General features: G+C 45.2%; 1 protein-coding gene across 7 annotated transcripts in view; it reads right to left on the bottom strand.

Moving 5' to 3' along the window:
* The window catches only part of LOC119175470 (uncharacterized), a 100,269-nt gene that overhangs the window by 29,652 nt on the left and 53,730 nt on the right, over positions 1-16,887 (bottom strand). For 4 of the 7 annotated variants that reach the window (XR_012886947.1, XM_075877547.1, XM_075877549.1 and 1 more), the window contains one exon: positions 13,723-13,840. Coding sequence is in view for 6 of the 7 variants with exons in the window: in XM_075877547.1 (XP_075733662.1) it covers positions 13,723-13,791 (69 nt within the window). In the remaining variant the exon portion in view is untranslated. Of the gene's footprint in view, positions 1-13,722; positions 13,841-15,155; positions 16,538-16,887 lie in introns of those variants that run through there. The other 3 variants (XM_075877548.1, XM_075877550.1, XM_075877551.1) reach the window with 3 other exon arrangements.

The raw sequence follows: 16,887 nt of genomic DNA, 5'->3' as shown, positions 1-16,887 counted from the left end.
TTCAGTTCTCACCAGCAGGCTGACCCGTATAGTCGGCGCATTATAGACCACCTTTCAGGAGCTATGCGTCCACCCAATGCACGCCTTCGCCGACAACTCGAGCACTTCAAGTTTCAGGACGGTGTGCTGTATCGTCACATATATCATCCTGACGGCCAACGCTGGGTACCTGTTCTGCCACGCACTCTTCAACATCATGTACTTAACACCTTTCATGACGATTTGACTGCTGGCCACCTAGGCTTTCACAAAACCTACGACCGCATTCGAAGCCGCTTTTATTGGCCTGGGATTTCTACCGGCGTAGCAAAGTACGCGGGTTCCTGCTCTCCATGCCAACTTCGCAAACTTCCGACATCTCCCCCGGCTGGTCAGTTACAGCCAATGACGTGCCCTACAACACCTTTCGAGGTCGTCGGTGTCGATCTTTATGGACCCCTTCCTGTTACTGGTGCTGGAAATAGATGGATAGTCACCGCCGTAGACCATATGACACGCTACGCCGAGACAACTTCAGTAGCTACTGGTTCAGCATCGGAAGTTGCTGACTTCGTCCTTCAGGCCATAATACTACGTCATGGTGCTCCTCGTGTACTTCTGAGTGACCGTGGAAAGGTGTTCTTATCACAGCTTTTAGGTGAAGTTCTTTGCGTTTCTGGTACCACACACAAGATGGCGTCTAGCTACCATCCTCAAACAAACGGTCTGACCGAGAGATTTCATCGAACCCTTGCCGACATGATCGCCGTATACATTCAACCGGATCACAGAAACTGGGATAAACTTCTACCGTTCCTCACTTTCGCCTACAACACCGCTGTTCAGCGCACAACGGGCTACTCACCGTTTTATCTCGTTTACGGACGTTCACCTACTTTCTTTATCGATGTTTCCTTCTTCACCAGCAATGGCCCTACATCACCATCTTCTTGCGAAGAATATATTTCTCGCCTTGCCCAGTGCCGCCAGCGCGCTCGTATGAACACGGAAGCTACGCAACAAGCAAGGAAGGCCGTCTACGACACCTCTCATCGTGTGGTATCATTCCAACCGGGTGACGAGGTGCTGCTATTGACACCAATTCGCACACCTGGTCTCTGCGACAAGTTCCAGCTTCGATTCATCGGCCCATATGTTGTTTTAGAGCAGACTTCACCTGTCAACTATCGTGTGACGCCTCTTGTCGTGCCAACTGACCGCCGTTACCGCAGCACCGAAATTGTACACGTTTCCTGCATGAAGCTTTTCACACGACGTTCCTCGTCACCTTGACAAGCCGCCCACAGCGGCCAGGCTGGCCGCTTCCACGGGGGGGGGGGGGGGGGGGGGGGAATCAGTGTAGGCATCTATTATGCGCTTCATCCTCATCTGAACAGCAGTCAATCATCCTCATATGTTCTGGCTGACAATCATCATCTTCTTGGCACGAGCGCTTCTTTGTCGGGTCCGTTGCGCTTGTTCGTTCCCGAGTTCACGACGAATAAACCTCGTTACAACCGAGTCGTCACAATATATATATACACATATATATATATATATACACACACATACACACACACACAAACACATACATACACACACCAATGCAAAATTGAAAAATTTGGGGGGGGGGGGGGGATGAGCTCCTCAACCCTCCCTTCACTGCCTCTATGAACATGGCAAAGGAAATGCTGCCGAATGCATGCGCGTCTTACGACCTTGCATGGTAGTGCGTCAGCAAGTCCTGAACGCTCCGCGTGTTGTCTTCTTCCTAACGCCGCGATAAAAAAAGAAGTTTAGGAAAAAAAGCAAAAGGCCCCACCACGATTTTTACCCTGTGAGCCTAACGTACGCTTCGCACCCATCGGCGCACAATCACATACCTTTACTCCTTTCAGGTCTCTCTCTGAGAGAGACGTGACGTGTGGTGTATGCGTTCTCTCCCCAAAGCGGAAACAGAGAACCCAACCCTTAACTTTTTTTTTTTCTTTCCACGGAACGCACGTGCTGCGCTGTACTCTTCCCACGCTTTTAACTTATATATTGCATAAGTGCATTGTTTGAGTCAAATTTGCATACGGTAGCGATCTACTATTTACATAATCTACGAATAATAAATCTTACGGTAGCGAGAATCTAATATTTATGTAATCAAATATTTGAGGCAGAAATGCAGTTTTTTCAGCCACTTTTCTTATAAGAATAGGTTGTAATATTGAAGAAGAACAAAAGCGTAATTGAACACACACACACATTATATATATATATATATATATATATATATATATATATATATATATATATATATATATACACACACACACACACACACACACACCAATGCAAAATTGAAAAATTTTGGAGGGCAATAAACTCCTCAAACCCCCTTCCCCCCCAGCAATGCAACTGCTTTCTAAAGCACCAATTTAATATTTATGGTCACCGATAATTAGGTAAGTAAAAAATGCATAATGAATAATGGTGTGATAACTCAGCGGAAACATGTGTGTGTGGCTCTATAACTGAGCCAAGCGAGATGCAGTACAACACAGTGTAAGCACTAAGAATGTAAGGGGAACAGCCTCAGATGCACCTTCATATAGTATAAGGGGCGATGCCTTTATGACAAGAAATTTGACGGCATATGCCAAGAACAGCAAGCACAATCCCGATTAACCATCGTCAACACCATGCACTGTACATAAATGCCTGAAAGACAGGAACTAATAAGCCAGGCAGCTTATTCTAAGCACAGAAAGAGGGCATCAACATTGGCCTCTTATTAAATCCAAATAACTTTTGGGGATTTGAATGCAAAAGCATCTAGTACTTTATTATAAATGATGTCACAGTGGGGGATCTCCAAATTGATTTGATCACCCTCAGTTGTACACACAGGTTTTTGTGTACATAAGTGGCAACACACACACGCTAGGCTATTTTTTTATACAATACATAAATAAAAATCCTATTACAGTCAGGCCTCTGTTGTATTCACAGACAAACAAGTTAATAACAAAAAATAATGTTCTTGTTAATTGCTTCTCGCATAACTTTAGGTGTGGCACAAGTTGTGTGGGTTGAAAAAAGTTTGTGAATACGACAGAGGCCTGACAGTCATGGCATATTCATGAAAAATCTGTGCTCTGTAAAAAGAGCACCCTGTATATATTCAAGCAAAGCTTGTTATGAGTTACAGATTTTGGTAGTGGCAGCAGCGTTACAAGCGAAAAACCCTGTGTTAATGAGTGTACAGAAATGCGGCTCTTGATGGTGCACTGGCCACATGCGTATTTGCAAACGCTCTTTTCCTATAACAAATTCTCGCTTTATCATGGGCTCATCGGTGATTAGTCATTTCTGACATACCAATGTGATGTTTTATTGAGGTCACATGTCATATAACCCACACATGCATGCACGCATACGTATGCGTGAAAGTCGCAGCGAAAACTATAACATTTACAGCCACTTTTGCCTCCAACTGTCAAGAACTAACCAATGACTTTGCATGGCAACAATGCCCACAGTCTGTCATACACAACTCTATTAGAAAATTTGAAAAGCAGGACCACCATAACATGATAAAAAACACTAAATCCGAACCTACAAATACTACTCCCTATGTTATTCTAACGTATTCAGCCTCCCTTCCTAACATATACCTCATTCTTAGAAGGCACCACAAGTTACAATGCGCTTTCCTAGAATCTCCATGCATTGCACATTGCCCACAGATGAACAAGAAACATTTGAGATATCGTAACCTCATCTAATGTCAACACTCTCAATTCACGGGCAGATACTGTAAGAAACCTAGGTCCAAACTCTGTACAATGATGAACAAAGTGGCCACCGTCACCAGTACTGCGTCTTCATTTTCTGATATAAAGTGGACGGGGGGATAGCCGTCGAGGTGGTTCAGTTGGTAGAGCAGCAGACGCGTTATTCGAAGGTGGCAGGTTCGGTCCCCGCCCATGGCAAGTTATTTTTTGTTCACTTCTCTTTCTTCACATTTACATAACAATTACTTCAAATAATATCCCCTATACTTTCCTTGGCATGATTGTCTGTTACATCTCATTAAATTTCTGTTTTGTAACATCACAAAAGTTGACAAGATCGAACTAATCAACCTGCCATGGCTAGACTAAAGCCTCCGCTCAACATACCAAAGTACTAGGAGACGCCAGACGATAGTCCCTTCGAGAAGTGATTTCTTTTGACGTAAAGGTGGCGAAGGTAACGTAGACACACAGTGACCGTGTCAATCACTTCAGCGAATACATCGGAGAAATGTTTAATTGACACCAGACAGAGATTTTCCGCAATGACGAGACATGGGATGATATAAAGCATGACATGCAAAACCACTTTGCTACAATTGATGGAGATGCCTTTCGTCTCTTCATTCCCTACTAGCTGAGAGGATGGCAGACCGTCAGGGACTGCTAGGACAAGAAAAAATGCCCAGGCTCCTTGGTCAACCTCAAAGAGCACTACATCATTTCAGGACCAATAGATGTTGTCTTTCCTGATGTGTAGAGACCAGAACTTCGGGCACGAAAAAATAATGTTTTAGGTGCCTATAATAGACCCCAAAAATGCCATTTAGGCATAAATAGGCATTAAAAACTGTCATTTAGGCATATATAGCCACAATTCATAATTAATTCAGTAGCGAGCTCAGGACAAATATTCAACTTCTAGAACTTCTAAGAAACAGAGTGGGCAATGTGCTTTGGGAAAGTTAAATTTATTTTTCCATGAAAAGAATTAGCAAGAACGATAATGATTTGAACAGATTTAGGTGAAAACTGAGGTAATTTGACATTGTGGGAAAGGCTATGAAGAAAGTGACAAACCAGCATCATCTCAAGAATTTCGTGCTTGAATTTTGCTTGCTTTCAGTCAATATTTGCTTTTATGTGGAAAAGAACGCTCGATGCCCACTTAAGTTAGTGAAGCGTACTTGTGACCTAGCATTTTAAATGCTTTAATTGCATCCAGAATATTTGAATCAGCACCGCTCAAAACTTTAGACACTTGCTTTAGCCCATACAATCCAGTATTCTTTCCAAGGCAGATTTAAGCTTTGAGGCAACCCTGTCGACGAGCAGTCTATTGGGGATGGGGTGAACCTTTCCTGCACGTCCGAAAAAACTGGGATATCTTTAAGGGGGGATGTGGCAATGAAAATTATCTTTATTATTTATGAAGCCAAAGAATTGAAAGTCGGCATGCAAATGTCATTTGTTGTGCTGATATTATAACTGAAATCGGTTTTGAGCTATCTAATATAGCTTTTGAGTTGTAACACTTGATAGGCTCTCATTGTCATCCCAAAATCAATTAGCTAATTAGACACAAGTTTGTCAAAATTTTTTCATAAGGATATTCACAAAGGTCCATTTTGTGCCGTAATGCTATTGGTTTATTTTTAATACTTAAATAAACACACTAAAACTTTTTTTTTTTTTAATGTCCTGGGCATATTGTCTTGCCCCGCCACGGTGGTCTAGTGGCTAAGGTACTCGGCTGCTGACCCGCAGGTCGCGGGTTCAAATCCCGGCTGCGGCGGCTGCATTTCCGATGGAGGCGGAAATGTCGAGGCCCGTGTGCTCAGATTTGGGTGCACGTTAAAGAACCCCAGGTGGTCAAAATTTCCGGAGCCCTCCACTACGGCGTCTCTCATAATCATATGGTGGTTTTGGGACGTTAAACCCCACAAATCAATCAAATCATGGGCATATTGTCTTACCAACAACTTTTATAAAAAGCCAATTACAAAAGTCTGTATGGTGTGCACACAAATATGGAGAGCTTTACGGCACTCACCAATGTCTCACAATCTATGTGCAGAAAACAGAATGGCTTTAGCTTAATTTGCTGTGAAATGGCACAGGGATGACCAACAACAAGTGCTCAAAAAATGAAAGCTGAGAAAACAGAGCTCAAAGAAATTAGGGCTAGAAGCTGGTGTAATGAAAGTCGGAAAGAAGCTGGCTTTATTTTTCATTGGAGAAATGCAGTATTCATTCTATCTAGAGCTCCACTCTGTCCTGTTTATGATGATGCCAATATGGTGGCACTGTGCCAAGGGAACGCTCCAAATTTGCATTTTTCTATGCCCAATTTTCACACAGTTTTGATGACAGCCCACCAATAAAATGCTTTTTTCTCAGCTTCTACTACTTATTTTGGTCTAAAATCACACTATGATGTAAAACATGGTCTCAGGATTACAGAAAAAAATTAATTGAAAAACTGAACATTTTGACCAAATTTACTATTCCCATTGCCACGTCACCCCTTAAGCTTTCCCTTTAAGCGTTGAACGCGACAGCGATATGCTATCCCTGGTGCGTACTTCAACCACTTAGTGAATACTTTTTATTGCATGATGTTACTCGAGAAGTTTAAATTGTGGATAACTATACAGTGTAAGTGATGAAGTTTAAAGTGGCTTGTGTCAGTGAAGCTTTCACATATGGCTGCATTTTGTGTAATTGGTGCATGCGGGTTCACAGGTGCCAATATAAATGTAACAAAATGAATCTGTGTGCCCATGAAATGACCACAAAATACATGTTATTTGTACAGATTCAGGAGTTATTTAAATAAATTGGCAGTCGGGTGGGCGATTTTCGAAGCTTTATGCCTATGCGTGCTTCAGAGTGGACATCAAACTCAAATTATTGTTAACACTTCCAATGTCTTCTACCCTGCTTTCCACATGGACCATTTCTGGATCGACGGAGTAGTGCTGTGATCCACTGATCTATTGCCTGACAAAAACACTTTACGGCTTCTTTTTATTCCTCATCGCTCGACAGACTTCCGACAGCTGCCATTATGAAGAACATAACTCCCAACGAAACTTATGTGTAGGCTGTAGGCGGCCACGCTATCCTAGCTTAGTTTCGGCTGATTATAGTACGGTCTAGCTACACTGTACTCTAGCCTCGCAAACGCAACCGCCGAGCTGCACAACTCTCGAACCTGGCAACAGAGATCTTGAAGGTGCAGGGGGTACACTAGTGTTCACCTCTCGTCGCTTCGCTACTGTGCACTCTAGTCACGCTCACGCAACCGCCATGCTGCACTACTCTCGAATCAAGAGACGGAAATCTTTTGGGGGGGTTCGCTAGCACTATAGATGCTAGCCCTGCTTTGCTTCGCTGGAATACGAGCCCCATTCATGTAAAGGGGCATTTATGATGTGGCGTTATCAGAGCATTGGCAAACGTCACATGCGTCCGACTGCACCGGCAGAGACTACTTCTATGTTGGTTGTGGCAGTGTGTCGACTTATGATATGTTTTCGCTGACATGACACGGTGTATGCACACGCCGATCTTGCATCAACATAATCACACCTTACCACCGGTCAGTGATGATTTCTGCCAGCGCTGGCAAAGAGTCCTAGGAAAGCAGTCGACTTTAATATCTACACCGAAACCCATCCCTCAAAGCACACGGGTGAGCACTTAATAACTTTTGATGTGCTTTTACAAAATAACATGTTGAACAAAAAACACAAGCTGCATGTTTACATCTGGCATCCCCAAACATAATTCCCTTTCACGCTGAAGCAGATGGATCTCCCTTTTCAGCGTGGTAATCGTGTTCTTATTCTTTTCATGTTCCTCACTTGTACAAACCCGCCCCAAACCACACACATAGCTCTATCTCTATCTCTCTATATTTTGTTACTTATACGATTGCGTGAATATTTCAAGCATTCAAATGCAAGTGCAAGTGCTTGGTCAGGTGACTTTTTTCATATTTCGTGGTCTTTCTTTGCAACATGAAAAAAAAAAGGATGACGCGAGACAAACTGTACAAGAAAAGAAAATGAGTGGTTTCTAGAGGTGCTTTGACTCTGCCTTTATGCGTACTTACTTACAGTTTACAGTTACTTACAGTACCATGCCAAACCTCCCAAGATAGAACACAAAGAAGTTTGGCTCAAAATCAAGAACTTGTGCAAGCAGTTTCTCAACCACTCTTTCATTGAAAAAGCCATTCATACCATGCAGTGTGCGATGCGATCTACTACATAAAGCAGGCAGAAAATCGACAAACACAATGCAGCTACTCAAAAGTTTTTAGAGTGTATGGTGACAGTTCTTTTCAAACAACAGTTCGAGCCCTCTGGCCCATAGTTCTCTTCTCAACTAACTTTTGGTCATAGCAGTGACCATACTGGCCACTTACAAATGTGTCTTGTGTGACATCTTCAGCCATGGCCACCAGAAAATCCAAAAACAATGACATCAGTAAACAAAATACGTATAAACCTGAATATAGCTTTGAGATTGTATGAGCTACTCGACATAGACAACACTTCAAAAAAAAACTGACATAATAATTGCATCTCACATTTTTATGTCTGCTTTTCTTTTTAAACCAATACACAGCTGTGGGAGAGGTCATGGGGTATGTGAAATTATATTGTGGCCACTCTAGATGTATCTTAATAAGTGCAAGAATGTGGGCACAAAGAGGAGCAACACAAGGACAAGCGCAATTGAGCTCTCCCTAGTGTTGCTCCTTGTTGAGAAACGGCGGACCGATCCCGCCGAAGCCACCACTGTTGCGAAAGACGGCGACGCCGACACGGCCCCGAAGGCGCCACTGCTTTCAACTCCGCCGGGAGGTCACCAGCCGTTTGGTAGCGTATGTTTCTCAGCCCGCGACTGCTTCTGCGCAGAGCTGATAAGACGAGCGGACGAGACGACGGTGAGTTAAACAAGGTTTATGTACAGCATATTTACAGAGGCGTTACAATTTCGGCACTGGGGCCGACAGAGACTCGAAGAGCCGAGCTCTTCTCTCTAACACATAGGTCAGTCTTTCGCCTAAGACCGCTGACTCACACACATGTCGGCACTCCGACACGGGGACGCCTCTCACATAGGACCGCCGATCGCGACGCGCCGCAGGGCTTCTTTTATTTACACCGGGTCCAACCAAAATGTCCAATCAGAAGCGCCGCTGGTCGTCAGCGCAGATTCTTCCAATGGGGTTGCCGCGCCATGCGTCAGACCACCAGACACGAGAACGCCGGCTCGCTGTCACGTGCGCCGCTGACTCAATGCACGTAGGCGAGAGAGGCGCCGCGCGTGTTCACGCCGTTGAGATGTTCGCGTCAGGCGGACTGCGGGCTGGCCTTGACCCAGATTGCCTTTTTCCGAGGCACGGACGTTTGACGAGGACTCGCTGGCATAACAGCACCCCCGCCGCCAGACAATGCACCGGAAATACGAGCTGCTTCCACGGGGCTCGGATGTCAGGTGCGCTCGTTCGCCAGGTCCCTCCAGGTTCGCCTCCAGGGCCATGGGGAGAATACAGCTCCAGACTGTTCCGGGAACACATCCCATTTTTGACGACGGATCCCAGCTCCACTGGCTTGTCGCCACAACTTGCTGACCAGCTTCACTCGTCTCTTCTGACCATCTTCGGTTTCAGCACTTGTCGATGGTTCTGCAACTTGCTAAGAACGGTTCGACAACAGATAACACACGACACACGCAAGTGCCTTCGGTCACCCGACAGAACACCAGACAAAGTATAGTACAACGTATACCTATCTACGTGTCTATCGGAATTTTGTTCCCTCTACATCAAGAGGCACATGTGGGACACAAGACTCTTAAAATGACAACTCAATTTTTTTTTCCCACGTACAACAACATAACGATTTAGAATACCACAAAGTTGGCCCCTTGAGATCACTCTGAACGAGAGCGCTCAGCCCAGGTCGTGATGAGGCCAAAATTTTGCCCCGAATCACCAGCGAGAAACTGAAAGGTTGAGAAGTTACTAGCTGGAACGCACTGCTCAATGCACCTGCATTAGCGTTTACCTTTCCTTTATTTTTTTTTATAGCGAACGTCAAAGTTGCGCTGTGGAGCAACATGCTCCACTTCAGTAACCGGCCACTTTTAGGCGACGATACCTATGCGGCACCAAGAGCGGCTCACACTTTCGACGTTGCACAGGGGAACAATGATACGGCTTGCTACTGATTGACTCCTCACCGCTTAGCTCGATATCGTGTTCGATCACCGTCGTGTCTCCGGGACGGTCCGACAACACATACCCAAACTCGGAAACAATCTTTCTCAGGTCCTCTTTCTCAGGTCCTCCTTCACTTAAGCTAGGCTCTAGGTTTATCTGCTCCCGGATTACTTTCGATCCCCCTTCGATCACCTCACTAGAACTCAAATTTTCTGCTTCCTCTTCCTCTGAAGCCTTCAACAGCTGATTTACGACCGCTTGATGTTGAACATTGGGTTTCATCAAGTTGTAAATTTTGTTCTGCCGCCTTCCTACTTGCACCTCACAAGTTGTATCGCAAGGCTTCGATAATACTTTGGCGGGCCCTTCCCAATCAACCTCAAGCTTGTTCCTTTTGAACGGCTGCAGCAGCATTACCTGACTCCCTACTTCAAAAGCACGCTTCTTCACCGATTCCTCGTAGTGCTCCTTCGACAGCACTTTTGCCGCGTTTTTCTGGCTTTCCACTCGCACTTCAATTTGGCTTTCCACTAGCGCTTCAATCGAGAAATCCTCACGTTGCTCTCGAATGAGCGTCTCTTGATCAACTCTCGGCAGCTCGCTCCAACTTTCCGCTACAGGCGAGAGCGTTGCAACCCTCTCGCTCTGACTCAATGGCGCCATGTCGTCTCCCCTTTCTCCGGAAACCGCGCAGCTAGGTTCGGCGACGGGCCGCTCGCGTGACTGCTCACATGACTCATGCGGAAACTTTCCTTTCTGGGGTTCCGTCGACCCGCCGACAAGGTCACTTGAGAGTTCACCGCATGGAACCAGGTCAAGCTTCCGCGAAAGCTTTCGCGCTTGCGATCGCGTGAGGGCCATGCACGCTAAGTTGGGGAAGAACGATTTGCCCTGCTCTTTGAGAAGCTGCTCCGAGTTGTTGGAGAAAAGATAAGGAAAACGATCATTTAGTGCGGCAGACACAGCTGCTTCGGTGCGAAGCTTACCGAACGGGCCTTCAATGACAACCGTGGCGATTGGTAAGCGAACACTCTGCACCTCGGCGACTTGCCTAATCCACGCGCATTCTCCTGTGAAGTCATCCGGGGACACCAATGAAGGATGGACAACGTCCATGGTTGCCGCTGAGTCTCTAAGTGCTCGGCACGTTTTCTCATTGACCCTAATTTCTTGGAGATACGGCTCCAACAACCGCATGTTTTTTTCTGATTCTCGGATTGTTGCGAAGGCAAACTTTTCCTGACAGTTTCTCGCGATGTGTCCTTCCTTTTTGCAGTTGTAGCAGATTAGCGGCTTCCGTTTGTTTTCCGATTCACATGCCTGTGTGGTAGAAACCTCACTCGATTTCTCCGCTTCTGTTTGCCCTTCCCCTACACTGTCCTCCGTAAGAGACGGGTCCTTTTTGAAATTACGGTGCGGAACGGGTTTCCGTTGATCAGGTTTCCTTGAGAAGCCCTCTTTCCTTTCATCCTTTTCAACGCGCGCTGCCCTGCTATGCAACTTTCGGCGAGTATAATACTCCTCAGCTAACTCAGCTGCCTTGTTTAACTGTACGTCCCCAAGTCTGTCCTGCAGCCAAAGTTTGACATCCTCCTCGATGCAGCGGTAGAATTGCTCCAATGCAACGCATTCCACCACTTTATCGCGGTCGTCATAAACACCTTCGCCCTTGAGCCATTCAATCAAATCGGCTTTAAGACGAAACACGAAGTCAACGTGTGACTCATTCCCCTTTCTAGCATACCGGAACCTTTGCCTGAAAGCCTCGGGTGACAACTTATAACGTCTCAAGAGCACTTCCTTAACCTCGTCATAGCTCTCAAACGCTTCCCTCGACAAGCAAGTTATCGCGTCGGACACTTCGCCGGGAAGAAGAGCTAGCAGGTTCCGCGCCCAAAGAGGCCGCTCCAAAGCGTTTCGCTCACAGACGTGTTCGAACTTGACGAGATACTTCGCCATGTCCTCGCCTACTACGAACGGTGGCAGTTGGTCACGAATTCTAAAACCGCTGACCTGAATCGTCGGAGAAGCTACGCTAGGCGCCTGCGAACACTGTAGGATTGCCAATTCTAGTCGTTTCAACTCTAGGCGCTCTTGTCTCTCGGCCTCCTCGCGCTCGCGACGTTCTACTTCTCGCCTTTCAGCTTCCTCACGGCGTGCTTTAATATCCACCCAGGCCTCATCGACTTCCTCAGCCGACACTCCCTCATCCTTCATGATCTCAAGGATTGCTTGCTTTCGTTTCGCACGGCCCAAAGTAATGCCGAGTTCCTCACAAATTTCGATGAGTTCCTTCACCTTAAGGTTCTCCATCGTTCACATTAGCCTCTTGCTGTTTGCCCCTGTTAACAATTTACTTGCCGTACCCACTATAAGTCAACTAGCAAGACGCGCAAGCAATTTTTCACTCTCCCGTGTTTACCCCCTCCGCATTAACTTTGGTTTCAAAGCACTTCGACTTTGCTTGAAACGATCAAAGCTCACTCTAATGCTTCACACAGCCCTTCTCTAAACTACTACAACCTGAGCTAGAGTAGTCTGGTGAACTGAGGGGAAAACATCAGGCACTCACCGCATCGATGTCGCTGACGCCGGCCGATCCCGCAGCTGCCAACCACTGTTGAGAAACGGCGGACCGATCCCGCCGAAGCCACCACTGTTGCGAAAGACGGCGACGCCGACACGGCCCCGAAGGCGCCACTGCTTTCAACTCCGCCGGGAGGTCACCAGCCGTTTGGTAGCGTATGTTTCTCAGCCCGCGACTGCTTCTGCGCAGAGCTGATAAGACGAGCGGACGAGACGACGGTGAGTTAAACAAGGTTTATGTACAGCATATTTACAGAGGCGTTACAATTTCGGCACTGGGGCCGACAGAGACTCGAAGAGCCGAGCTCTTCTCTCTAACACATAGGTCAGTCTTTCGCCTAAGACCGCTGACTCACACACATGTCGGCACTCCGACACGGGGACGCCTCTCACATAGGACCGCCGATCGCGACGCGCCGCAGGGCTTCTTTTATTTACACCGGGTCCAACCAAAATGTCCAATCAGAAGCGCCGCTGGTCGTCAGCGCAGATTCTTCCAATGGGGTTGCCGCGCCATGCGTCAGACCACCAGACACGAGAACGCCGGCTCGCTGTCACGTGCGCCGCTGACTCAATGCACGTAGGCGAGAGAGGCGCCGCGCGTGTTCACGCCGTTGAGATGTTCGCGTCAGGCGGACTGCGGGCTGGCCTTGACCCAGATTGCCTTTTTCCGAGGCACGGACGTTTGACGAGGACTCGCTGGCATAACATCCTCTTTGTTGCCGTCTACTTGCCTAAGCATCATTAAGATTAATATTTTTCAACCAGGCCGACTCACAGTATCACTATAGATTCCTCAGGGCACCACACAAGGTATAGTAAGCATGGTTGGTGACTGAACCCTTTTAGGTTTGTTCACAAAGTATTAATGTACAGTGCTAACCTCAACAAATCAACACATAGCAAAACAGCTGTACCCTGGCAGCCTCTTATTCCCCCTCTGTCACACTCACACCAAGCTGTGAGTGTATGTGTGTCCTCCAGGTGTAAGAAATCATTAAATAAGTGACATTAATGCCTGTAGCTACCTAAATACACAAGTAGCATGCAATTTAATATAGACACCTTAATTAAAGTGTTAATTAAACAAGATTATGCCATCACGTCTGCTAATACAAAGGAGACACCAACTTGCATTGGCTCAGTGCCACTGCCAACACTCTTGTGTGTGTAACAGTCCAAAAGAGACACGGTGTGCATAGCTAGGAGAGTCGGCCAGCTCAGAAGAACGAAACACCACTCCAGATGCCTGCAAAAGACAAAAACATTATGCTTTCAGCCTTTGCACACCTCACAAAAAAGGAAACGATATTCTTCTAGGCAAATAATAAATGAGGAATATCTACACTGTCTGACTGACTGAAGAGGTTTACATGATCTACTGGCACAATTAAAAAGAAATGCTAAAATAGACAACTCTACTTATTTTTACAATGTGGATTTGCTTTAACGTGATTACGAAGAAAGATGCACAAGCATTTTTCGCTCTGCTATTGTTACAGGTTCTATGTTGCTGCACACAACCTGCGAGTGTATAATTAGAAATGAAGCCGAGGTCGGCTGAAAAAGAAACAAGAGTGTGGCAAGATGCGATGAAAGATAACCTTAAAGCAGGATAGTAGAAAAAAACGGCTAATGAAAAGGCAGAAGCCAGTATATTACCAGTATTGACTCTGCTTGCAGATGGTTTATGATACTGCTATAAAGCAAATGCTTCATCAAAGTTTGCTCTGGCAGGTTAAAGAATGCAGCAATCTGGTTGGAAATACATGCTGGCAACTAAAATACTTTAGATAATTTTATTAAGCAGAAAATCAAATATTTGGAAGAACTTGCTGATTTTTACAAAGCCAAGTTTTACTTTGTTTTTATGTGTATCAGAATGAAAACTTTAGCCACTTTAAAAAGTACCCCAGCAGTATACAAAGTTATGAATAACAAAATGGTCTTTCCAAAAAAATATAAGATGTAAAGTAGCAAAAATATTTTAGGGCATAAAAATTTGAAAAGTGCAGAATTTTTGGTTGCCAGCTGATGAACAGTGTAATAAAAAACACTATAAATGTCAAAACATTCAAAAGAAAGAAAATTCCAAATATACATTTTAAAGATAACTGACCCAGCAATAGCATAACGAATTATGTTATGCACAACGTTTCTATTTACATAGACAAAAAAATACCTAAACTGAGGTACTGCTTTATTGCTCGTGCCATGTGGTGAAGCATTTCCTGGTTTTTCGTGGGTCAAAGTTACACCGGTGCACATTTTATATAAAATATATATATTTTTTTTTTCAGAGAAGAGAGAAGAGCCTGCTGATGATCTAATACAGGTTGATGCTCACGATGTGAACAATGCCTATAAAATGTAGATGTCCAATGAAATTCACCAGTTCATTTGGGAGAAGAGGTGGCTTTTTTTATGAGCTACTAATTGAGCTTGCATTGCATTCCCCAACACTGCAAAGGGTAGATGCACAGCTTATAATTACTCAGGTCCATTGAAATGATCCACCAGCCTTGAGCTGAACTGAAATGCTTAGCATACGTTTGTTTTCTCACCAGCTCTATGGCAGCAGGAACATCGCACAAGATCATTGCACCTGCAGAGGTGACCAACTCAGGCATGTAATGGCAGAACCCAAGAGGGCAGAGGAAGTGGGAACCAAACACTTTTTACATGGCAAAGCCGTGATCTCATCATTTTGCAGCCCAATAAAGCAGAGACGAGTCGAGAAACTGCAAAACGTTGACCCATAGGACATGAAGTGTACCTATTGGTACGATCGACTACGCAGAAGTTCATGATTCTGATAAACTACGTGCTAACGGACGTAGGGAGAGTGTTTGGTTCTGATCGGGCTCTCAGCGACTGTCTGCTCTGATGGCCGCGTGGCAGCGCCCCACTTGCAGTGCATGGAATAAATAAGGCTCTTGTAGATGGCTGCACTGTGAAATGAGTTTAAAGTAGTTCATTAATCTTCAAAACGATCTTAACACTAATAACTTCAGGTATGATAAGTGGCTAGTGAGCCCTTATCTATTAGCAAAAGTTTCATGTCCTAAGCACTCTTCATTAAACTTCTCTCATTCTGAACATAATACAGTGTTGCCTCATGCTTCTTCATACACCTATTTTGGAATCAGTCTAACTTTCTCCACCTTTTGCAAGCAAACATAACTAGTTTATGCTGAACCATCTAAAATATTTGTCTATTTACACCGTAACTTGCATAGATAAATCAGCCTATGCAACATTCATAGCCCAAAGCTAGAATTTACGATAACAGTCCGGTCTTCCCATCAAAGTATCTTGCTAGCAAGACAGCCAATACAAAATAGGGCGGTGTAATTTATATAATCTAACAACAACTGCAATTACAGTGCAATACCCCTGTCACATGGGCACCCAAGAACACCATTTAGCTGCTTCGTCCTTACGACAAGGGAGATGCGGTCCGTGTCACACGGCAACCCTTACGCAAACGAAGGTAAACGGAGCATTTCGCAAAGGACGTTCTACAATCTCCCTTTGCAGCGGAATGAGGTACTCTCGTTCCCAGTACCGGCAGGTCAGAAAAGAAATTCGAGCACTAAATTGCTGCAGTGACAATAATAAATACATTTTGGCAATATTAAACGTTCTTTTGTTGCAGTATTCATTCATAACGTGCGTTTCGTTGGCGCAGTGTGAAGGGCATCGTCCATGCGTGCGGTTCTTGTCGTCGCCGTAATTGCATGGGCCCGGGAGAGAAATGACTGACAGCGCTGCATTATTGTCACCTGCTTCGACGACTGCAGGAATGGGTAATGGGACCAGACCTAATTCAAGGGTGACTTGGGATGCGCTCAGAAGGGAAGGAAACACAAGAACTTTGGTACATAGGCTACAAAACCAACTAGTCACCGAGCACAGCACAATTGTAAACAAACATAGCGTTAGGCCCAAGGTTGCCAGCATTGCTACAGTTAGTGAATGTGTTTCCATTTGAATAATTTTTAATAGTTTGTTGCCTTCAGACGTACTTAATATTGTGTTTTGGTAAAAACTGAATAACGAAGATTCACAAAAAATCACCTAGAGATGAAATTGGGATACTTGTGTGAAACTCAAACAGTGCCAGCCGAGCCTTCTCATGGCAACTATTGCAACCTTGTTATTGCCGTGTGACACTGATACAACTCCATCTCCGTTGAACTACCCAGCGGAGCTTTACGTTGACGGAGTTTAACAGAGTTTGGTGGTGGCCGTGTGACAAGGGTATACTTAACCTTAAGAGGAGATGCTCCTCGG

The sequence above is a fragment of the Rhipicephalus microplus genome, chromosome X (genome assembly GCF_043290135.1).
Source record: "Rhipicephalus microplus isolate Deutch F79 chromosome X, USDA_Rmic, whole genome shotgun sequence".
NCBI classification, from domain to species: Eukaryota; Metazoa; Arthropoda; class Arachnida; order Ixodida; family Ixodidae; genus Rhipicephalus; species Rhipicephalus microplus.
Note: the sequence above shows the minus strand (reverse complement) of the source record. Positions and strands in the feature narration are given on the sequence as shown.